This window comes from Cynoglossus semilaevis, chromosome 5, assembly GCF_000523025.1.
Source record: "Cynoglossus semilaevis isolate Cse_v1.0 chromosome 5, Cse_v1.0, whole genome shotgun sequence".
In the NCBI taxonomy this organism is placed as follows: Eukaryota; Metazoa; Chordata; class Actinopteri; order Pleuronectiformes; family Cynoglossidae; genus Cynoglossus; species Cynoglossus semilaevis.
The window spans coordinates 8,569,765-8,593,574 of NC_024311.1; the positions used below are offsets into that span (position 1 = coordinate 8,569,765).

The following is a 23,810-nucleotide window of genomic DNA, read 5'->3' on the forward strand; positions in this document are numbered from 1 at the left end:
CATAGACTAGAATAAATTTAATTGAATTAAAGTAAATAAAAATATATCATACTAGTGTATGGTAAATTTTATTTTTTTTTAATTAATTTTTTTTAATTTTCTGAGAGTAAATTATAATAATATAGATATGATATAGACTAGAATAAATTTAATTAAAGTAAATTAAATAAAAATATAACTTACTAGTGTAATATCTTGTAGTGGAAAAATCAAATAAGAATTTACCTTTTTGGCAGTACAACAACAAGGGATGCAGTAAAACTAGAATGAATGAGTGATGTAGAGCTAACAGATGTATCTAGGTGTTAATATTCTGGTTTGTCTGTTCTATATTTGGTTGAGAAACTAAAAATAACAGTTGTTTTTTTTTTTCCTCATTGAGGTGACCTTTTCAAGTGCCTAGATTCACTGTTGCCGTGTGAGGACTTATTCAGGACACATGCTGCCATCTACTGGTGGAAATTGTGAATACAAGTTAGATGAGAAATGAAGAGATATCGGTGCAAAGAATACGACAGACAGCGGTCCACAGGAAAGTACGACTGCGGCTCTGCAACTCTGCAGACACAGCCCTGGCTTTGAACCTTTGCACATCCAGATGATATTAGAACAGATAAGCCTGTGCACTGGTCAGTACAGTTTGATGATGGTGGTGTTTACTCTCTATTACACTTTAACTTGCATGTAAATTTAAGGCCAAGCAGCGGATGCAGAGGCCAGAACGTGATAAGAGCGGAAAAGAGATTGTGATTTCAGTCAGCACTGACCCAGTCTCACAGCTCGGTTTGGAACGAGACCATTCTGTAGACTTTACCCTGAGCACAAATAAAAAAAATGTGCAATTTAGTAGCGCTTTATGTAATGTAATTACGCAACATGCCCCCATGCCAAGATTTACGTTGGCTGGAACTCGCCGTCTGTCCGTCTTTCGCAGTCTCCGCGTAAAAACAAAAACAACAATACTGCAGTTACCTCTGCTCGTACTACTCTCACGGTACTTACTGCTACTAAAAATATTCATACTTATTTTATTGTAATAATGTTGTCTTATGATGCAGTAGAACTGTTGCTTGTGTTGATTTTAGGAATGTCCGATGATATCGGCCGAACGATGTTATCGGACATCCATCGTTGATTTCCATTTGATGTATGTTAACATGTGATCATATGTTAAATATAATGCAAAACGTAAAGGAAGAAATGCCGCCAAGTTGGTTCTGCAGGGATCTCACTAAACTTTAAGGATGCCTAGATATTGGACTAGGGCTTACACTCGAAATACTAGTACACACAACCCCAATACTAGTCACAGCTTTTTACTGAATCCAGCCGCAGAGTGTTACTGTGAAGAAAGTTTCATTTTATATATCTTTTTTTATTATTATTATTCATTTAACCCCTGGTCTACTGTCTAATGTGACGTCAACTTCAAAACAGAAATACTGAATTTGTTTTCTTTTGACCTTAAATATTTTTCTCTTCATGCAAATAAAATAAAACTGGTTGTCAGTATTTTCCTGCTTGGTCTCATCGCTGTGCTTTTGGTTCACTACTTCACTACTTAAAATGTGGTATCAGGACAATCCAAGGTTCTCTGGGGGTTTTCAGAAACCAAAGCACCAGGGGTGTCCGATAATATCAACAAATATCATCGTCCCGATATTAGCCTATTATGTAATATCTGTAAGAATCGTTATCAGTTTTTTCTCCGATAATTAAAACATGATAGCAATGTCTGAGTTTCCATAAATGATGTGTGACCAAAAAAAAATAGTTTTGGGGATTAACGGCTGTATAATCAAATGAAAGTCACTAGATGGCAGCATAGCAGCTCATTTAATTTATCCCATACTCATACAGTGGTTTGCACAGATAAAAAAAAAAACCTTAGCAGCCCTATATATTGGTATCGGTTGATATCAAAATTGGGAATCAAGTGTTTGGACAATATGGGCAGATCAGATATTGGTAAACAGTTAATATCGGACACCCCTACAAAGAATCAAAGTTCTGTATCAGTCATGGTACCGACATCAAACCTGTCACTGCCAAGCAAAACAAACAACCAAAAACTCAAATGTTAAATTGATGCACCAGAGACAAAGACGTGGCGTCACTTCTGTCGTTGTGCATCATAAAGAAATACCATTGCCATAAACAGCTAGCCGAGGTACGGAGCGGTGGAGCAGGCCTCTGTCGAAGCCTGTCAGGGGCCTAAAGCAAACCTCTACTGCAGTTGGATGTCGGGCAGGGGTGTGTTTTGGTCTGCTTCCAAGAACTGGGTTTGGGAAACAGGGTTATCAGCAACTGATAAGGGCCACGTTTAAAAGGCGGGATTTAGGGTGAGCCTACCTAAGCTCACACTCACACCAACAGGATCCAGCATTAACCCATCATGCTTCTACTCGCGGTCACTGTGTCTGTCACCAGTGCCTTTTTTGCTGCAGGAGTTCTCTGTTTGCCACTGATGGACCAGGGGCCGTACATCGACCACGGCTGGGACCAGGTGGTGCGGCTCAGGCACCTGTACGCCATGAGACCCGGACTGCACCTGCTGATCGGTGCCGACGGACAGATCCACGGCTCGGCAGAGCAGAGCGTGCACAGTGAGTAGAGACTTTGACACCTTGAGCTGAAGTCAGTGACAGAGGCAGCACGACTGGAGCCAGCCTGTGGTTCTGATGAGTGTTTGAACCGTAGGTCTGCTCGAGATCCGGCCGGTGGATCCAGGTTGTGTTGCCATCAGAGGAGTAGCCAGTTCACGGTTCCTCTGCATAGAAGGCGACGGGACGCTTTACTCAGCAGTAAGAACAATTTTTTTTTATTGTTGTTGATGAAGCATTAGTCAGTTGATCTGATTGAATTATTATTGAACTATGTCTGAATACAACATGTCCGACAGTAATGATGTTTGGAAAAAAATATTTTGGAAAATATAAAAAATTTTGCTTGGGTTGAAGAAAATCCTTACATCAAATGTAAAAATATATAAAATAAAATACATGTACAATATTGTTTTACTAATTACAAACAACATTATTGATGCCAGAAAATATGTAATATTACCACTATCAGTAGGACGCAGAAGACAATGTGAAACCTAATGTGAGAGCAGTGTTTTTATAATTGAAAAAAAATCCCATTTATTTTAATAAAACTTAATTAACGCAATTGTTATTAAACTCTTGATTTTTAATGTTTTAAAGAGGTTTCAAATGAATATTTCTATGCATTGCAAAAGCAGAAAACATGAATAAAAAATATTATATATAACATATATAATTTAAAATAAAATTATGAATGACATTAACTCAACGTTAAGTCTGTATTTGAATGAAATATTTAAAATAGGTTGGCCCTTTAAAAGAAGTATGCTATAGAAGATAAATGAGTTTTATCATTATGTCTTTGTCAAGTGCTGAGCTGTGTTACATACAGGAGTCTAGATCAAGTTTTTAGGGAATATCATTATGTCTTTGTCAAGTGCTGAGATGTGTTACATACAGGAGTCTAGAAAAAAACAAACAAACAAGTTTTTAGGGGAAAAAAAACTGGATCTCAGTCCTCAGACGTGGGAAAAATCAGGTGATAATCTGGTGTTAAAGAATTCCCCTCGGAATTCTCTGGACCTCAGTGCATTTACACCTTGGGCTCATATATAATAGATTTTATTAAATAGTTTTCCAAGCCGACTTGAAAGTGACAACAGATCGACACCTGAGGAAAACACGTCCAAATTAAACTTTTATTGTCTTTTATCTCAGACAATCTTTCAATATTTCATTGATCTTTAATCACATTTAGATTTTACTTTTTAAAGAGAAACATATTTGAACAAAAACATTCTGAAAGGACCTGAAACATTGTTCCTAAACAAGACTTCTGTTAATAAGGACTTTTTTGATTTTAAACCAAGTCTATGAGACCAGGTTTACTAGACCAGGACTATCAAATCAAGTTAACGACCAGGTCGTCTTGGGTAAACATTTAATTTCTGCTGGACTGACGGACATTTCCCCTGGTACAAAAATGATGACATGAAGGTCCTCAGAAAAAGACAGAGATGAGGTAAGGTGGTAATTAGATTTACAGAAATATAACATAACTATAGATTGAGCTTGGTTAAAAAAAAGTAAGATCCAGGAGAAGAATTTTGTCAGGAAATTTAACTCTTTTAAAATAATAATGGGGGAAAATATGTCAATTTTTAATGTAATGGTTTTAATAGTCACTAGAAGATTTATTTAGAACTTGCTGTCTGTAAAAATGCTGCTTCTAAAGGGACATTTCACGCACGTAGAACAGCAGAGCTGGCGATCGAACCCCTGACCTTCCATTTCAAATCAACCTGAACTGCTAACAGATGTGTTGATACTGTAGATTCAAGTAATAGGACAGATTTGACTTACGCTATTTATTAGTTCATGGTAAGAACATAATTACTGTTTGAGAATTATTGATTGATCCACAGTGGGGGAAAATAGTACTGTTTTTTTGTTTTGTTTTTGTTTAAAGGAAGTATGATGTTTTAAAGAAAGTTCAGTGAGGTCTTCCGGAATTAACCACTGCTCCTTAGGAACAGGTGATAGGTGTGTGTATATATTATATATATATATATCTATTGAAAATATACAGACACGGATACAGATCCAGGCAGTGAATTTATATATATGTTGTATATTATTATAGTATATGTATAGTGTGTGTGTATATATGCAGTCTATATGTATATATATGTATTTATGCAGTATATATACATATTTATATGATCTTCAATGATTGATTTGCCTACCATGTCCCACGTCATTCATTCAAACAGTGGACCTGTTCATTCAACCTTTGTCCAGTGTAGCGCAGGTTAAGATGTGTTTGCAAAGTGAAAAAAAACTGAATGAAAAGATCCTGCAGCAACAACAACCTTGGTCTCTGCCCACCTCTCTTTATCCAAAGTAAACATCAGTCCATTAACTCCTGGCTCCATTAACATAAGTTTTCCACATCCATTCATAAGAACTAGGTTGGAAAATACCAACGAGGAGAAACAGTTTTTTAGCAAAAACTCAACGTTTGTGGTATATTTTTCTTTTAAAAAATGACAGAAACACATTCCCCACCAATCATCAATCACTGCTGCTCATTGTGCAACAGGATTTTATTATTAAATGGATGTAGTTTATTCTTCAGCAACTCCAGTTGTGACAGTGAGGACATGAGGTGAGCATGTCCCAGTTTGGACGGTCAATATTAGAGCAGCCAGTAAGTAACAAGTCCATCATTTGACAACTGTAAATATTCTCCCACTTGGTGGCAGAAAATTTATAGAAAGTAGAAAAGTGAAAGAGACTCATAGAAGTTGAAGAAGATCTTTGCGTGTGTCTTTCTTCAATTCCTGCTTGAATATCAGAGTTGTGTTCAACTAAACAGGCACAGGTTTCACACAGAGTAGATAAATTGTGGGCTGTTTAAAATCTGCAAAAGTTCACAACAAATATAGATTTTATTTCTGTTAAATTAACATTGTTTGATGGATCATACTAATCAGTTAATACCAATATTTGTGGTTTTTGGACATTGGCGTATGTACTGCTATTCTAATGCAAGTGTTTAAAAGTAAAAAGATGCTAAATATATAGTCAGGTCATTGATTTTTGACTATATTGTGAGGAACAGAAATATCAGATTTTAAGTGGTTCTGTATTTATAGTTAAAAGGGAGATTTTTAGAAGAAAAAAAAATTAAGTGGGTTTATGCAACACATCTGCATGAGCTGCGGACGCCCTCTGCTGGCCACTACATAGACCGGTACAGAAAGTCCATTTGGTTTTACGATTCCTTCAAAATTACACTGGTTTGGTTAAACTTCATTGTCCTTAAGATATAAAACATGTATGGGTCAACAAAATGAAATGAGAAAAACTATGAACAGCCTACATTAAATAATTTAGAGATTTGTTCTGAATCCAACAAACCGAACTACAAATGTAAACATCTATATTGATAAGGTGCAGTTTCTTCAACAAATCGACTCGTTTCTTCCAGCAATCCTACAACAGAGACGACTGCAGCTTCAAGGAGCAGATCCTACCAGACGGCTACAACGTCTACACCTCCGACAAACACAGAGTTCTCCTCAGTTTAGGAAACCAGCGACAGCGGCTGCAGGGCCGAGACCGCGGAGTCCCGGCCCTGGCCCAGTTCCTCCCCAGGATTAATACCGTGCCAGAAGCCCTGATTTCCGGACTCGGCGTCCCAGAGCAGCCGAGACCAGGTGCAGCACAAACAGAAGAGAATATGGACAACGTGGACTCTTTTGGAAAACTCTCTCAGATCATCCACAGTCCCAGCTTTCATGAGAGATGACGGAGTCACAATAGGAGAAACTCGGAAAAAAGAACTTTGTCCTCAGCTGTTTGGCTTCACCTGAGCCATCCAGCAGGTGCGGCACAGAACCAGGGACGACACTTGCGGTCTAGTCAGCGGCTCCTGAAAATGCTGCTGCTGAGACACCCTGTCGGTACAGTCCTGTCCACCGTGACTGCGACGTCCTGCAGCTTGAGACTGTCCATTTATACTCGCTTCGTTCATTTAGAATCACCAACTAATGAGCAGCAGAGGGCAGTAGGGGGCGACATTCTTCCATATGTGGTCAAACTGACTAAGAAAGCAAGCAAGGGCCACACATTGAGTTAGGTCATTGGGTTTAAACCACTAACAACACAACATCCGCCTGTAGCTAAGGCTGTGAGAGACATCCTCTGTTGTACAGCTACCATTCCAAATTAGAACTATTTCATGATGATCTAAGTAGGGACTAAAGCTTGAGCTTGACCTCCTGACCTGGTTGATAGGCAACAGTCTCTAACAACCGATCAACAGGCTACAACCATCCTACAAACTAGAGAGGCCCAGAGAGAAACACTGAAACCTAGATCAGATTTAGTCTCTGGCCGTCATTCAAACACCCGTGTTCATGGGCTTGAGGACGTAGCATTGGAATTTTTAAATTACAAACTATTTTGTAGCAGTGCAATCAGAGTTGACCTGTATCGACTGGTAAAAAACACTTTTTCAACACGAACAGGAACAGCTGCCATGGAAACACATTATTATTCACTGATAGTTTTATTATATTCTTGCAAATTTGTCGTCTGGTGTATGAATCAAAATACTTTTGCTCAAAGCAGCCCTCTAGTGGTTCACAGCTGAAACTGATTTTATTTTTTTCAAAACTTAGCAAAATGCTTAAAGTTAATTAAAAATATAATAAAATAAAGGGCTCGGGTCGTGAACATCCATGTAGTCCCTCTTCTGTAACTGGTACTCGTTTAAATGCACCTGAAGGTAAATTTCAACTGACATGGCTGTAGTTTGACTCTAACTTTTTTATATACTGTGATAAGGTTGTAATGTGTTTTCACTAATGGAAACCTGGTTGTGGCCTTTGAACATCGTTAGACTCTCTTCCTTGATTTGTGTTGCAGTTGCTGTTTTGGCACAGGGTTAAGTTCTATTTATTAACTTATTTAAATATTCAGTCCATAAATATAACTATATGTAAATATGACTGTGTTTATTGTACATACGTGTATATATGTATATTGGAGACTTAATAAATTCATAATGATGAAGTTTTGAATGATTGTCTTTCTGTGTACTTTCAACATACTTTCCTCCACAGTAAAAAGCGTGTGATTGCCCCACATACAACCACAGCTACTGAGACAGGAAGTGATGAGTGTAGGAAATGAATGATCGCAAAGACGATGATGATTAGTCACAGATAAACGGAGAAAAAAAGAGATTATTCATTTTATTCCATTTATGTGAGCACACAGCAAAAAATAATTATTTAAAATATAGCCAATTTTCCTAAAATTTGGTGAAATTAAGTAAACTGGCGTTAATATTAGTAGTTCACAATTTTCTTCAGTGCCCCCATTTTGTAAATAATCAAGCCCCCACAGCCCCTTTGGTGTAAAGCCCTTCTGAAATATTGACACTGAAATTCCCTGCATCCGCTGCGGTCCATCCTGCTCCACGCCCCACTTTTGAAACCACTGCCTTATATTAGGGATCGCTGGTTTAACCACCAGTGATAACTAACTGCCTTGCTCGTTTTCTCTGCGTTTTCATGTTGGGAGTTTGCAAATTTTTTTCCATTATTTTCCAAAACGTACAACAAGCTCAAGCTCAACTCCCCAGCATTACACTTAACCAATAACCATTAACCTAAAAAAATGCTTCTAGTGATTGGACCATTACGTCTTAAAGCTCAAACGGCATAATGACATAATGACGATAAATACAGTAAAAAGTATTACTTTAGTATAAGCCTTATTGTCACATATTGTTTATGTTGCTAATGCTAACTAGCTGACAGTGAACTCCTGTTCAGTGACAGCCTGAGAAGCTGTCCTTCACACACTCATCTGCTGTCAGAGGTTCATCAAGACCAGGCAGAAGTTTAAGTCATTAATAACCAGGAGGGGTGTCAGATCCGCTCAGAACACACACAGACGAACAGCTTTTCTTAAAAAAAGAAAGAAAGAAAGAAAGAAATTGCACCAGTACGTATTTGCGAAGCCCTTTTGTAGAACCATGACGAGTTCTCGTCATCCCTAACTTTAACCCAACCGCAATTCAGTCATTGTTATTCCATTAACTACGAACTGAAAACGAAGTTGTGTCTCATTAGGACCAGGTTTAGGTCCTTGTTCGGACCAGAGGTCCTGAAGAATATTAGTTACAGCATCAGAAACAAGCACTCGAACTTTTTATTCGACAGCGAATGTCGAACAGACACTTCAACCGGAAACCAAACCAAACTCTCTCTCTCTCTCTCTGTCTCTCTCTCTCTCTCTCTCTCACACACTAAAAGAGGAAAGGGAGAGTTGACGTTTGTTGTTTCATCGGTTCCTCTTTTTATTCGACATTGACGCAGTGTATGTTGCTGTTGTTGGACATGTATCTTCCAGTCCAGAGCAGCAGCAGCAGCAGCAGCAGTGAAGTCAGGAGAGGAGGCGAACTGTAGAGCTTCTGAACTTGGGGACACAACGGGATTCGGATCTTCATCATGGAAGAAGATGTGAGTAGCGCTTCATCTGCGCCCTTTAAAACACTTTACGACTGGGACCTACACAGCCGTTCGTTTCGCCTCTGAATGTACTGGTAATGACTTGAACTTACAAATCTTTACGCTGTTCCACATGACGTCGAAGCTCATTCGAAGTGAAAAACAACTAAAATATAACCGGGTTTCGGTGCTGCGCGCTAGAGTCGACGAAGAAAGAGGGTGTAGCGGTTAAGAACGACGGCGGGCTGTTCCACAACTTTCTCTGACCCACCCTGCACCTGCAGCCCTGTCAAAAGTCGGTTTTAACTCGACTACCATTGAATTCCAACAACAAAATGTTTAAAAAAAAAAAAAAAAAGTTATAGAAAGGTTGGCTCCTTAGTCAAGAACCGCGTATTTTTACGAAAGAGCACAGCTTTCGAAACGGAAACTCTATCTCTATCTATATCCTCAGATATATATTTGACATGCTTCAACAGTGAACACTGCAATTTTTTGTAAGGTGTGATGAGCTGAAGAGCAGTGCAGGGAAGTGACTGCAGCTAACAGGGCTAATTATAATATGAATACATTACATACACAGTATATGTCAAAGTAGTAGTACTCTAAAAGTCCCCAAACACATTTCTTTAATTTGAGTTTTTAAGTTTTTCATATATATAACTTAAGTCTGACTTGTATTATCTATTTTTTCAACCATTTTGCTATGTTTTATTTTATTTTTATTTTAAAAATGTACCTATAAACCTATAAGTGTAGTTTGTAGCCTACCTTTGCCTGATGTCAGCTGGGCATGGAGTCACCTCCCCTTGAATTCCTGAAACAGATAAGATGGCAGAATAATAAATTATACTTATAAATCGTGTAAGTAACTAGAGGCAGCTCAATTAGCAATTCCTAATTTGAACCAGTCTCATTTGTCTCTTTAATTTAGTGATTTACTGAACAAGATGTTTTTGACTGCATATGTCTATATATGTCAATGTATGTCTATATATATATACATATATACGTCTATATGTCTCTCTCTATATATATATATATATATATATATATATATATATACACACAACATAGAGTGTAGACATACATATTAAGATGCAAGTTGAGATCTATATTTTTTAGACATTCTTAGGTCTTCCTTAATCAGTCCCCTGAATACACTATTCCTTAGGTCTTCCTTAATCAGTCCCCTGATGAATACACTACTCTCTGCAAACTAAATAAGTGCACATTTTGATGAAAATATAGAAACAGTAAGAGGAAGTCATATGCTGAGAAAAGGGGAAGTCAACAGTCAGCCCTGTAACTACGTCTCATGTCCCTGGGAACCTGGCTCACCTTGTAACTGTAACTGTAACGTAAGATTCCCAGGTAGCCCATGACTGGACTTGACTTTTTAAATACAAGAGCAGCTTCTCCTTCCTCTGTGTTTCAGAGCTCATCTCTCCTCCCAGAATAACTCTGCAGGCTGCACACTCTGACACATACACTGAAATGACTTCACCCTCAGTCTCATCAGCCATCATAAATAAGTGTGTTGGCGAATGGTCGGGACATTGAGAGTTTTATGATGGTGTGGTGGTTAGGAGTGGTGCCTCATAGTCACAAGGTTCCTGGTTTGAAGTCTGGGTACCTCAGCTGTCCAACGCCAGGCAGACTGTGTGTGTGTGAATGTCTGTTTCTCTCAGTGTGGTGGATTTGTGATGAAGCAGTTTCCAGTGAAAGGCTGTTGTTGCCAGAAAACCACCCAGGCTGACCTTCAAGGTCGGCACACAGAACTCCTGCCTGTGCCATGTTGTATTTACGGCTCTAACATGTTAATTTAAATGATATATAATTAGAGTTAATCATTGACCAAAGAATGTGGACGTCAGGTTCACTGATTCAGTCGTCAAACCAGAATAATTTAAATAAATGAAAAAAACTCCACCTAATGTTTACAACATATTTTAATAAGAAATGTACGACAGTGAGAATCGAAGTAGAACACAGTGGAAAAGAAGATCAAATGTTAAGTAATAAAGTTAAATTTGGCCAATGTTGATACGTTAAAAACAAATTAGACAAAAAATAATTAGACAAAACCAGTAAGGAGTTGTAGAATAAAATAAATAAATAATTAAGGTTTATCCTTAACTTTAACTAATGGGCTGAAAGACAATGGAAGACAGGGAGTGAGACTAAAAAAGAAAAGAAAAAAAGTCTTAAATACAGTTTGACATGAAAACAATTAAAAAGTCTTTAAAATTCAAATGCACTTTTTGACATCAGAGAGAAGATTATATGGTTCTGGATTCCTTCGAGAAAAAACAAAGTCATTAAAGTCACACCAGTATAGCTTTACATTAAAGCTGGATGCCCACATCTTTCAGACTTTAGTTTTTAGTGGTCACACGGTGGTGTGTAATAAATTCTTAACTTGTAATTAACCGTAGAATTTAAAAAAATAAAAAACTATACTGCTGAGGCTTTTATTGAAACTACTACATGCATCACAGGCTATCACAGTACTGTAATACTCCAGGACAATTAGTACTCTCATGTGTGCCACTGAGTATTTTCTTTTATCTTTTGTTGGTCCTATATCTGTTGTGCTAGCCTTACTGGCAGCATCACTTCAAGTTAAAATTTTGCCATAAGAGATTGTCTTGTGTGCTGTGGAATATCATCCAACACGCACGACAAATAAATACTCTGCTGCCTCTAGTGGCAATAGATGGCTATGAAATGAAACAGTTGTCAAAGCAGATCTTTGTGTGCGTTGTGTTCAACTAAACAGGCCCAGGTTTTACTGACTCATTTTACATTTTCATCCAACTAAAACTTGAAGGCCTTGATTATATTTAATTTCAGGTACATTTTTGTTTGCTGGTGCACAGCAGGAAATATGTGGTGTGTCAAAAGTTTAACGGTGCTTTTGGTTTTAAATTCTCCAGTACTCTGGTTTGGTAATGGCAATAGAAAGGAAATTTACAATTTACAACATATCTCGCAAGATGTTATTTCCGTGTTGCTTATTTTTGTAACGTCAATGATTCAGATCTTTTGTTCCAAATTACCTCGATGACAAACACTCACACGCTCAAGTCACTGAATTATCAGGTTTTGTTTTATAGAGTAAACACCTGACATACTTCAACTTTCACTTCCCAAAAATGAACAAAGACGTTTAAAATGATCTGGGGGGCAGACGTCTAGATAGTGTCTGTGCAAGAGTACATCTCAGTTCTTATCATGAATCAGTGGACTGAGCAGCACAAATGACAGTCAAGCAGATGTTTTGCAGCAGATAGGTTTTAGTTTAGATATATATATATATATATATATGTTGTTGTTTTTTTCTACTTCTTTCTAAATCATTTTCTTTTAGCTTTAGCCGCATTGTACTGGGTTGGAGTTCTGTTGTCTCAACCTTTTTGTCCACATTTGATTAATTAATTCATTTACATACCAACTATTAATTCAATTTCATATTTTAAAAACTAAACTGGCTCAGGACTTTGCATTAATAGATACGTATTTGCCAAACCATTTGAGGGAGAAACAAAAGTCTGATGTTTGTTCTCCAGTGAAGACGTAGTCAACAATGAGCTAACGTGCAACAGTTGGGACTCTTCAAAAGCTCTTTTAATTTTCTCATAAACCACAAGAAAAACACAGTTTAATGAATAGGTTAGAAATACGTCATACCCTCAGTGTTTTTTTGTTTGTTTTTTTCTTTTTTAATCTAAAGCCAAACAGCTGGGCGGGTCGTCCTCCATATGTCTGCCGTTAGTTTTTTAAACATTCCTCTCTCTGTGCCTCACATTCTTCATTTCAGCCTGAGCTGAGGGTTTGTATCATCGCTGAATGAGTCATGCCGTTTCCTCTTTAACCTAGAGTGCAGAGTGTGACGTGTCGGCCTGACGGCTCATCGCAGATGAAACAGAAGGACACATTATACATCAGACACAAAACAATTAACCTTCTCTCATAATCACGCCGTTATCCAGGCCTGCGCCACACAATGAACGATTCTGTGTGTGTGTGTGTGTGTATGGCTGAGTGCACCCTCTTACTGGGGCACCACTTGCAATTTCTGGGAACATTCCTTTATTAAAAAGAACAGAGACCACAATAGTGAATGCATGTGAGTGTCCTTGTTTTTTTGTCTTTGCCTGAACAAAAAAGTCCCAAACTGGAAAATATGACAGAAATGGGTCTCTAAGAGAGATGTAGCACTTCTTCTTCCTCAAAGTGACAACATTTTAAAACCAAAATATCTCTCTAAGTTGTTTGTCTCTGCCGTCGAAACACCAGGGCAATTAATCTTTGGGATTTCATGCCATTCCCTTCAGGGGGCGCCCATCCAATCTCCTGACTCTTCATCTTCTCCTGGCAGCTCCATCTCCAACATGCTCAAACCATCTCACCTTCTCTAACTTGACCGATATTCTTGGCCCGATATTAGCATGATTATGTGATATCTTTAAGAATTGTTATAGTTTGTATTGTTTTTTTTCGATAATGAAAACCCGATAACACAATGCCTGGGTTTTGGTTTTACCAAATGTGCTGGAATCTCTTGTAGGGTCCTGAGGGGTTTACCTCAGTTTTGGGAACAAACGGCTACATGTATTTAGACAATATCGGCATATCGGATATCTTCAAAATATGAATTTCAGACATCCCTTGCAGCAACTGAAGTTATGCTCCTGTTGCTGAATTTCAACCACAAAAAAGGTCATTATATCAAAGAGGTGTAAATATTCATAAAAAGGTCATTATATCAAAATATAAAATGTAAATATTCGTCTTTTTACTGCCAAACATAGTGAGCTAGGCTGCAATGAACTAATAACTTTAAGAAACTCCAAACTCTTTCCAACAACACAGCGTCATCAGTTCCAGGCCTCTTTATGCTAAATGCTAACTGCACATACACATACATGTGTTCCAGCTGAGTAGTCTTCACCCTGGGATGTAAATAGTTAACACTGTGATACAGTTCCTACAAAAACAAAGGATGGGTTCAGTAGCACCACGTCTCCTCCCAGCTCCAGTGGGAGTGAAGTGTAAGTTGCAGTGAGGTCGGTGGTGGGCAGGTCAACGTGAAAAATCAATGAATGCCAGATGGTGGCGGACAGAAAGCTTCATCAGAAACACATGTGGTGTGAGGTGTGTCACTCCTCTGCCTCTCGCCCTCTCTTCCTCTTCTTTAAGTTCCGTACAGTCCGCGCTGCAAACTATTCCTTCAGCAGTTTCTAATTTCAGCCTCATCCGCTCGCAGGTTTAATAAATTGCACGGACATGCGTGGGCCGGGCTGGGTTAAAGGAAGAGTCAAGTCTGGCCTGCAGAGTAGAAGCCAGCTTCCTGTGTCGGGTCTTTTAGCTGACGTTGTGATATCACCAGTCAGTGTGTTGTGGAGCAGTCAGCTGAGTGATGATTCAGTCTGTGTTCACCGTAACAGTCAGTTAAACTCAACGGCTGAGTGAGTGTTGTAGGTTGTGGAAGTAAAACCTCAGCTTATCATCTGATTTCACAAAACACAGTACGTAAGAAAATACCAAAATGAGGCAAATACTGGTGCTAATTATATACCTGCAGTGTCAAGCCGTATATTCTCTAACAAAAGAGAACTCGCTTTTTGAAAGTTACTTCCTCAGTTTATCTCTTCCTACCACTCTGTGTATATATATTTATATATGCAAAATATATGAAATATATATTAACGTGTATGTTGTACAGCTATTAAATAATTAAAATTGTTAATATGATTAATCACAGGGTATCTGTGGGTTAATCGTGATTTATTGTAATTATGATCATGAATAATTGAGGTTGATGTGCTTTTTTTTTAATGACCAATTTTTGTTTTCTGTATAGGAAGAGAAACAGCAGCAGGCAGATGTCTGCGTTTTCTAAAATAAGTTTAGAAAATTTGAGCGGCAGCTTCAAGGGGGAGACATTCTATATAAATATTGAGAGGCAACAGAGTACATTTGATTGCGAAAATATCTGACAAGTTCTGTCATATATATGTATGTATATATATATGAACTAAAAACAACAATAGGTGTGTCTCACAGGTCAGAGGTCGATCCCCGTGGTCTCGAGTTATAAAAGTGAATTACACTATAAAAAAACACATTTTAAAAAATGACTTCAAAATCATAAAAAAGATCTGTAATCATCAAAGGGTCAAGAATTCAAGTCCAGTGTTTGGCAGAGCTGACAAGTAAAGACCACAATTTGACGGTTTCTTACTGTTTCTACATTGTGTGTAAGACAGGACAGAACACACCTTCACTGCACAACTATATCAGGACCAAGGCCTTTTGGGTCAAAGACCCACATCCTCTTAGCTGACCCACCACCACAGGTGTCAAACACTAAGGAATGGCTTCATAGTAAAAGCAAAGAATAAGATCAGAACATTTGTAAAAAAAAACGATTTGTTATATTTAAACCAGTGCTTTAACCCTAACCCCGATTTGTTATATTTAAACCAGTGCTTTGGTTGATTTTTGTCAGGTCTTCCCTGATCTGGATTCTGGTCTAGTATGCCGATCCCTATCCACTTCCTCTGTGTCAGATTCCAGTCTTTTCTCCGACTGCTCCGCTCTTTAATTTCTGCCGACCTTAGCCTCTCTGGCACGTCTCTCCTCCTCACTTGGCCTTCGTCTCTGTGCAGCTGTGCTGCTGCAAACCATATGGACACACACACTCGCAGCTCCAGCAAAAGTGGAAAAACAGTCAGATGACCTCCCACCCAAGCCCATCATGGAAAAAAAAGAAAGATATCCTGTGGGGAGTTTTTTTTCCCCCCAACAGAAACAAAAGCAGTGGATTTTGCAGACACCTGCATTTGTTTGTCATTTTTTAAGTGTCTCTCTGACACAAACGGAGCGAACTTCACTGATCCACCGTTCACTGACTCAGGTCTGCGCAGAAACTATGGTATGCTGTACCACTAATGGTACCTGTGCACCCTCCAGTGGCACACAGAGAAATACACAGTGAAAAAAAAAACAATACAGTGAGGCCTCGAGATACGAGAAAACTATCCAGTTTGTATCGGAGTCAATGTATTATTTTAAAATATTGACGCTTTTTTGACAATTTTTAAATGAAGAAAGTAAATGAAATCTACTGGATAATTGAAGTCAATTATTAATTCCATCACAGCGGCCCGGTACCAAATGGCCCACGTACCAGTCCGGGAAACAGGGATTGGGGGATCCCTGCTCTTTATTATAGACTTTTATTTTGAGACAACCGTAGGTATGTTGGGCCATATAAAATGACGTGGTGGCCTGATTTGGCCTACGGGCCTTGAGTTTGACATATGTGGTCTACCTAAAATTTGCATCGTTATGAAACCCGTTGATCTGTCTTCATTTACGGGGGACTGCAGCAGAGATGAGAATACAATAGAGCCGTCAAACACTCTCAAGAAGTGAGAGGCCCTGGGCAAAAACCACAGCCTCACTTCTCTATGGGTATTTGTGAAGTGAGACCACAACGCCCCAGAGTTTGGGGTTTTCCTTGTGCTGCAAATCATCAGTGCTAGTTAGTGGTGGTCACAAACAGACACCAACTTTTTTTTTACCCCCAGAGAAAGAATGACCACAACAACGTTAGTTTATAACAGGCTGCAGACATTTGGTGTTTTTTTTTGGTTCCTAGCTGCAGATACTGGAACTGATAATGAAAGTCCTGGTATTTAGAACTAAAGTGTCACTTCTGCTCAAGTTTGAGGACCTTGTTGTTTCTACGTCAACCTGCTCACCGTCTCTTTTGTTTTAAAAGCACTGCTGCGATAACACCTTAAACTCCAACTCCTGGCCCGCAGGCCACTTTCAGCCCACTAACCACCCACGTGTAGGCCACAATTAGACATGAGACAAATATCTACAGCGCTACATAAGAACCTTTCCACTACCTTAAATTATCCAAAAAAATATTATATAATATAATTAAATAATTATTATATAATTATATATTTAAAAGTACTGCATTTTAACCAAAATGTACTGAGAGAAATTTCCTCTTAAACGTCAGAGTCAGAATATTTGGCACTTACAGCCAAACTTCAGAGGTTTTCTAACATTTTACCACCGACGCCCAAAAAAAACTGATGTCACGAAGCCTGAGTGCACAGTACTGCTACCCTTCTGCATGTGTTTTGATGACAACTTCCTCTCTCACCGTGGTATTGTAGGGTGTGAAAGAGGATCCCACCCAGGGTAAAAAGCCAAAGTTCCTGGGAAAGGCTGGTTGGGTGAAGAAAGCTCCAGGCAAACTGTTGGCGACCTACAAGGAGCGCTTCGTCCACGTGGAGAAAACCGAGATTGTTGTGTATGAAAATGAGGTATGCAACATAAAGAACTATCTCAGTAGTAAAATAGTTCTGATGACTGCTGCTAACGTTCCCTTCTCTGTGTGTTTAGGACTTGCAGAAATGTTTAGAAAGACTTGACCTGGAAAACTATGACAGATGTCATGAGTTAAAGAGCACCTTCAAGAAGAAACACAGACTGATCCTGATCCGATCACCCAAGTCTGCGTACAAGGTGAGCCAAATGATAGATGATCCTGGACCGCAACAGAAGCGACTTAGTTACTATACGCTTTTTCGTGGGAAACGTTACTTATAGAAAAAGAAAAAGAAATTCAGGATTTGGGTTCTGTAAGAACGATAGGAGAACATTTCTTAGTAACTGAGGAACAGGACATTGGACCACACTTAGTCTGTGTTCGATGGTCGTCATCAGGACTGGAAAACACTCCGTTGCATTTTCATCTAACTTCTCACATGACAATGACTTTAGAATTTTTTATTTTTATTTTTTGCTGACTGTGTGTGACACAGTTAGGTCTAATGTAAATGACTAAGAACAGAACTTCCTACCTGAGTACCAAGTGTGTCACTATTCAACCTCTTTGGTAACCAACACAAACACCATTTCCAGAAATTGCAGTAAGAAACTGAAACTGGAATTTATTTCCCAAGAGGAAGTTTCAAACCAAATGACTCAATTTGAATACGTTGTTAACAAAAATATTTTCATGTAAAATTTCGTAGCATCTCAGCAACTTAACAAAAAAAACTCAATTCATGTAGGTTCACTGTAACGCATTCAAAAAAAAAAAACTTCAGCCTACAAAAAGGGCTTAGGAACTACAGGTTAGTCAGTTAGTACTAATGCCTCTATTTCTGATTCCTTCCTATTGGGGAAAATGCAGGTAATTTAGTCGGGTTTTTCTGTGTCTTTGTCGTGTAATTTCAACCAATCAAAAAGCATTTTTTAAGACTAGTCCTTAGTCAAACAGAAAGTGCTGCTTCCTGAAGGTGTAAAACTCAACACCAACCCACACAGGTACTGTGCGTAGCTGGTCTTCTGCGACCGAAAGAAGCAAAGACACCAATAACCATTTTATCTTCACCACATCAGAATTGCTTCTTCATAATACAAGGCAGAAAAACTGTACTGTAAGTCCACAATCGGTGCAACCTTTCTGAAAAGGGAAGTCAACAAAGAGGAAATGTTGATAAAAAGCAACTGCTCTGTGGGTTGGTATCACTCTTTAACACAGTTCCTGAATCTGTGGATGGTTTGGTTCCTGTCAGGCTCCCACACTGTGGCAGTAGTGAATAGGTCTGATCAGGATAGAAATAGCTTCTTGGCTGCTTCTGCGTTTCTCTAGGGTAACCCTGTTCAGCTCTGCCTTAATGGGACTGAACAGTTCCAGAGGAACAAAGAGCTTCTTCAATAAACACAGCACGAACAGTGTTTATCCACAGAAGAAGAAGAAGAAGAAGAAGAGTGTGAAGACTGTGAACATGTGTTTGAGATCTCAGACGCTGAAGTCTAAGTGGGCGAGTAGAAACAAACTTTGACTGTTTTTAAGGCTGGTCGAATTCAAAGTGTTAACCACGGTAACTCATTTGTGAAGAAATTCCAATCCAATCATTCCAAACCTGAGTATTGTTGCTTTAATACACACGTTATTTACACACACTAAAGGAAAAAGTTTTCATTTCATCAAAGCACCTTGAGCTCAAAATACCATCTCTACACACAACAAGTATTTGGGGGCGTAGGGGATGACAACGACTTCACTGACGTTTCAGAAAGAAACTTTTCACACTTTCTACGAGACACCATCAAGATGAACAGCGATGACTAATATCCAACGCTATCAAGGTCAAATTGACTATTGCCAAGATGAACAGCGATGACTAATATCCACCAACACTATCAAGGTCAAATTGACTATTGAAATTTTTTTGACATTTCTCCATATTAATAATTCCATCATTTGGTTTATTCAAAAATTAAAACAGGAGAGAAACACTGACATCTACCTGCGGTTATGTGTCTTTTTGTTGCAGCAATATAAAAAAAAAATATTTTAACCATATTTAAGAACGTTTATACATCTGTATTAGTCATGATACAGGCAAAAGTGGAAAAAGGCATTCATTTAATGCGTTTTACAGTCCTCAGTTTGACATGTTCAAGTCTGTCTTTTTCAGCGCCATGATGTCACATATATAGATGAACCTATGGCGCAGATGCTCCCCGTCACACACAGAATCACTGCTCATGGGAAGGCAAGATAAACAGATTGGTCCACGTACTCGTTTGGACTAGTTTATTTTACTGTCACGCAGCTGTGTAAAAAGGGAGGTGTTTTTTAGGGACAACTTTTTTTTAACTCTCACTGTTGTTGCCTGCTGACAACAGACCAAGGTGCTAATTTAAGCATATGTCTCATTCAGTCAGTGATGACACACATGGTTTTCCTGTGTTAGTAAACTGAAATGTTGTTGTTTCCTGTGTTGGAAACAACAACCAAGCTGCAATTGTTGCTCTCCTACACTGTGGTCTGGTCGTGGTCAACAACATCAAAAGATAAGGCTGCTAACTAAACAGAAAGTTGGGCTTTTATGATGCGTGGTTAAATGAGTTACTGACCAGACTTGGAATACTTGACATTCACTGTCACTCAAAACAGGTCAGCATCATCCCAGGGCAGACATATTTTAGCCATGTGTCAATTGCTTACTTAGTGAAACCACAGGAACCTCATATTTGTGCTGCATTGCCAAGTCCTCACACGTCAAACCACAACCTTCACGAGAATCCAGACAGAAAATTAGCCATGTAGCAATTAGCTGTTCATCCATTCTGTTGGTTCATCTGAGTGTGTGATACTTAGTATTAATGGTGTTAAACAAATTAAACTCATCTGCAAATCAGCGACCCTTCTGATTTTGTTTCAACAATCAGGTTGATCAGTAACAATTGCTACAAAAATTCTCATTATTCTGAAACTGAAATTATTCTTAAACCTCACCCATAATCTGACCCATTATCATGTGAATAGATACAGTAAACACATTTCATCTAGGGATAGCTCGATAAAACTTGGATACAAATCCGATTACGGATAATGCAACTTGGAGTTCTGTCAATGCCAATATCAATCCAATATCTTCCTTTCTCCTTCAGCATGCCGCGGGCTACTGTTGCTGAGGGAATAGTGTCACTGTTCATGACATGTCACACAAAGTTAGGTTAAGTTAAGGTTTAGGTATCGGATCAGTTGGTTATAATTGTTTTTTTCTAATGTACAATCCTGAATTTCTGACCAATATCAGACCTATACTGATCCTGAGTATCGGATCAAACCATCCCTGGGTTTTACTGCTTTATCTTTTGATAAACATCTGTATCTTTGTAATAACTTTCATATATATGACTGACAGGTCAGTGATATGAAGTTCCAGACTCAGACTGCAGAGGACAAAGAGGACTGGATTAAAGCCCTGACTGATGGCATCAATCGAGCCAAGAACAAAATCTTTGATGAGGTAACTTTTTCTGAAAGTCTTTCATTCTTGTAACTGAGAACATGTACACACACCTGTTGACTTTTATCACATGTATAACTACTCTGTGTGTGTGTGTGTGTTCTACAGGTGAAAGTGACAGAAGACAGTCCTCTGGATCATGTGACTCGAACCAGGCCCAAAGGGACTCGCAATCGACGACCACCGACCAGGATACACCTTAAAGAGGTGTGTGTGTGTGTGTGTGTAGGTTTCATGAATAAATATGCCGAGTAAAAAGTTTGAATTTATATTTTGGATATTATTTTTGGTCCTTGAAGGTTGCTGATGTGTCGTCTGACGGAATTTTACGTTTGGACCTTGATCTTGAGGGTGCCGTTCTACTAAATGGGATTCCTTGTGTTGATGGAACTGAGACGAAGAAACCAGTCTCAGTGGCTCCTTCCAGTAAAGCCACAGAAACAGAGTCAGGACTCAGTGCCGAGGAGAGCACAGTGGCAGAGCAAGACGTCACTCAGCAAAAACTCCCTCCAATATCTGAGGATGAACCTGAGAAGAACGAAGCCCCTCAGAAAAAGGTTTGTCTTTTTAACACTCGAAAGATATATGCACCGTCTTTCTAATCAAATGTCTAAAAAAATGACATCATGTTCTCAGGTCTTGAAGCCTCCGGTACCTCCATCTAAAGACCCCAAGTCCTTCCTTTTAGCTGCTGAAGATATTCCAAAGGAGACCAAAGGTGAGAAGGGGTCTGAAGAGAACTCTGACATTGGGAAAAAGACAGGTCCACCACCGACTCCTCCCAACAAACCAAACCCTCAGAGCTCTGTGTGCAACCTTACAGAACCTACAGTGTCCAGACCATCCGGCCAGCCTCCTATACCCCCAAGCAAAGAAAAGAAGATGTCTCTCAAAGCAGTACAACCACACCAAGATGTTGTGGATACGGAGGGAGAGAACAAAAAGGAGGATGACGAAAGAAGGGAAGATACAGAAACCGATGACCGTTCTGAAAAAGCCGTGGAGACTAAGGAGGAGCAGAGTACAGAGGAACATCATAGCACTTCTACACCTATTTTAATCACAGAGGAGTCAGAGGACTCCGTTCAGTCTATCATCAAGCCCCCTGTATCACAACAAGAAGGTTCTGAGAACTTGGATGCTGTTCTTCAAGCAGAAGATTCTGAACCCTCGACTAAAGATCCTTCGGGAGTTTGCTCCTCTAACAACCCACTGGATGCCGGTCTCACCACAGATCTCTTGCTGTCTCACTCACCCAAGGAAAAACAAAGGAAGGCGGAGGAGAAGTCTGTAGACAGTGGTCAGCACTCTGATGATGACAGTGAAGGTTCTGGATGTGAAGACCTACTGGCAGCTTCTTCGGTGGCACTGCAAGGAAGCCAGCCAGGTCTGGATGTGCTGGACCCCCGTGAAGATGAGGTTCAAATTCTCCCATTAAACCAGAGCAAGGTTCCACCCAAGCCTCACTCTGAGGCCAAGTGCTTTCACAATCCAAAGCCCGCAGTAGGTTTGAAACCCTACACTAAGGTGAAGTCGGCCTCCTTCAGTGACCTGCTGTCTGACACCGTCAAGGTGACACCACCTGTCAGAGCGGGGGCTCAGGGTGGCAGGAATTCTGCAGAGAACGTCATGAAACTTAAAACTGAAGTAGCTGTTGAGATACAAAAGACGAACGAGCTCTTCGACAGGGTGTCCAAGGTCCAGGGGTGCAATGAGCCTCAGGACCTTCTGTCCGAGGCCATGGAGAAGCTAAAGAAGGCCGATCACTTCCTCAGGCAGGTCCACAAAATAAAGATGGCAAACAACATGTACAACAGGAAGAGCTGGTGACTTTGTTCCGCTCTGTATTGTACGTTGTCTATACTGCCCCCAACTGGACAGTCACTGTAAAGTCAACACAGCTGTGAATTTTTCCAAGGATTTGATCCAACAGTGTAACTGTGTGCTTGAGGCCAACATTTATTAGATCTAGGTAAAACCTTTTATGTTTACATGTTCTGAATTATACGTGGTAAGTACTCCAATGTTTGGTACAAGTCAAATTATTTCTAGCACTTTCCAGTTGAATCGGTTTAAAACTTTGATTTATTGGAACTAATCCTTTGGTCGTTTCTTGGTTCACTGCACCTAACCGTACCTACCATCTTGTTACTTTTCTGTATTCAGTATGTGGAGCAGCATGAAAGCATGTTAAATGTGAATGTTAAAACCCATTGAAGTTTGATGCTTCAAAGTCTTTCCCGTCTTTACTTATCGGGATATTGTCCTGACCGTGAATTTAACAGGAACCAAAAAAGGCTACCTTTCAACATAGTCCTGCTCACGAGACCTGATGCATGTGAACCAGTACAGGAGGAAGTGGATTTCCACTCATGTGAGCAAACTGACACAGCAGAGTTCTGTTAATTATGTGAAAAAATAATTATTGACTACAACAACAGAAATCCATATGAAATCACATCTTTATGTTGGTGTGTTTTGGGAATAGGAACATCACACGAGGGCTGTTTGTGAAGAAAAACAATGCTTTACAACATACATGAAACAAGTCAGCAAGTGGAACTGTGTGATTTTATCAGATTCATTTTTCTCCATGCTTCCAGTTGTGTTTTTAATAATGCACTGTTTAAATGACTAATCATCAGGTTGATCTGACACAGCTGCATCAACACAGGAAGTGACAGGAATCACTATGGGTAAAAAAGCAGCTGTTTGGAGGTCAGACTAATAATATCCTGATATACTAAAAACACCTTAGTGCCTTAGAGCAGCGATTCTTAACTGGTGGGTTGCAACCCAAACGTTGCCCTCAGACTACTTTTCAGTGGGTCACAGGACCTAGGCCAGGCATTAAAAAAAAATTGAGAAAG

General features: G+C 39.3%; 2 protein-coding genes and 1 long non-coding RNA gene across 3 annotated transcripts in view; 2 read left to right on the top strand and 1 right to left on the bottom strand.

The window, feature by feature from the left end:
* LOC112487068 (uncharacterized) overlaps positions 1-23,810 on the bottom strand; it is a 79,728-nt gene that overhangs the window by 46,379 nt on the left and 9,539 nt on the right. Inside the window, exon 2 of the long non-coding RNA XR_003049796.1 lies at positions 9,845-9,890. This is a non-coding gene — a long non-coding RNA (uncharacterized LOC112487068). The remainder of the gene's footprint in view (positions 1-9,844; positions 9,891-23,810) is intronic.
* Positions 1,886-8,421, top strand: fgf19 (fibroblast growth factor 19). Its single transcript, XM_008310342.3, has 3 exons — positions 1,886-2,606; positions 2,701-2,804; positions 6,040-8,421. The coding sequence occupies exons 1-3, from the start codon at positions 2,396-2,398 to the stop codon at positions 6,358-6,360; spliced, it is 636 nt and encodes a 211-aa protein (XP_008308564.1). The 5' UTR covers positions 1,886-2,395; the 3' UTR covers positions 6,361-8,421.
* Positions 8,868-23,802, top strand: plekho2 (pleckstrin homology domain containing, family O member 2). The gene is made up of 7 exons (XM_008310340.2): positions 8,868-9,085; positions 17,281-17,430; positions 17,510-17,632; positions 20,836-20,940; positions 21,049-21,147; positions 21,240-21,497; positions 21,577-23,802. Exons 1-7 carry the CDS (start codon positions 9,074-9,076, stop codon positions 22,768-22,770), a joined length of 1,941 nt encoding a protein of 646 aa, XP_008308562.1. The 5' UTR covers positions 8,868-9,073; the 3' UTR covers positions 22,771-23,802.

Excerpts from the sequence above, each read along its gene's own strand:
- fgf19 (XM_008310342.3), top strand. The coding sequence starts at position 2,396 with ATGCTTCTACTCGCGGTCACTGTGTCTGTCACCAGTGCCTTTTTTGCT. Across the intron at positions 2,607-2,700 it reads GGCAGAGCAGAGCGTGCACA|GTCTGCTCGAGATCCGGCCG; the intron begins GTGAGTAGAGAC and ends TTTGAACCGTAG. Across the intron at positions 2,805-6,039 it reads ACGGGACGCTTTACTCAGCA|CAATCCTACAACAGAGACGA; the intron begins GTAAGAACAATT and ends CGTTTCTTCCAG.
- plekho2 (XM_008310340.2), top strand. Across the intron at positions 17,431-17,509 it reads TTGTTGTGTATGAAAATGAG|GACTTGCAGAAATGTTTAGA; the intron begins GTATGCAACATA and ends CTGTGTGTTTAG. Across the intron at positions 17,633-20,835 it reads CACCCAAGTCTGCGTACAAG|GTCAGTGATATGAAGTTCCA; the intron begins GTGAGCCAAATG and ends TATGACTGACAG.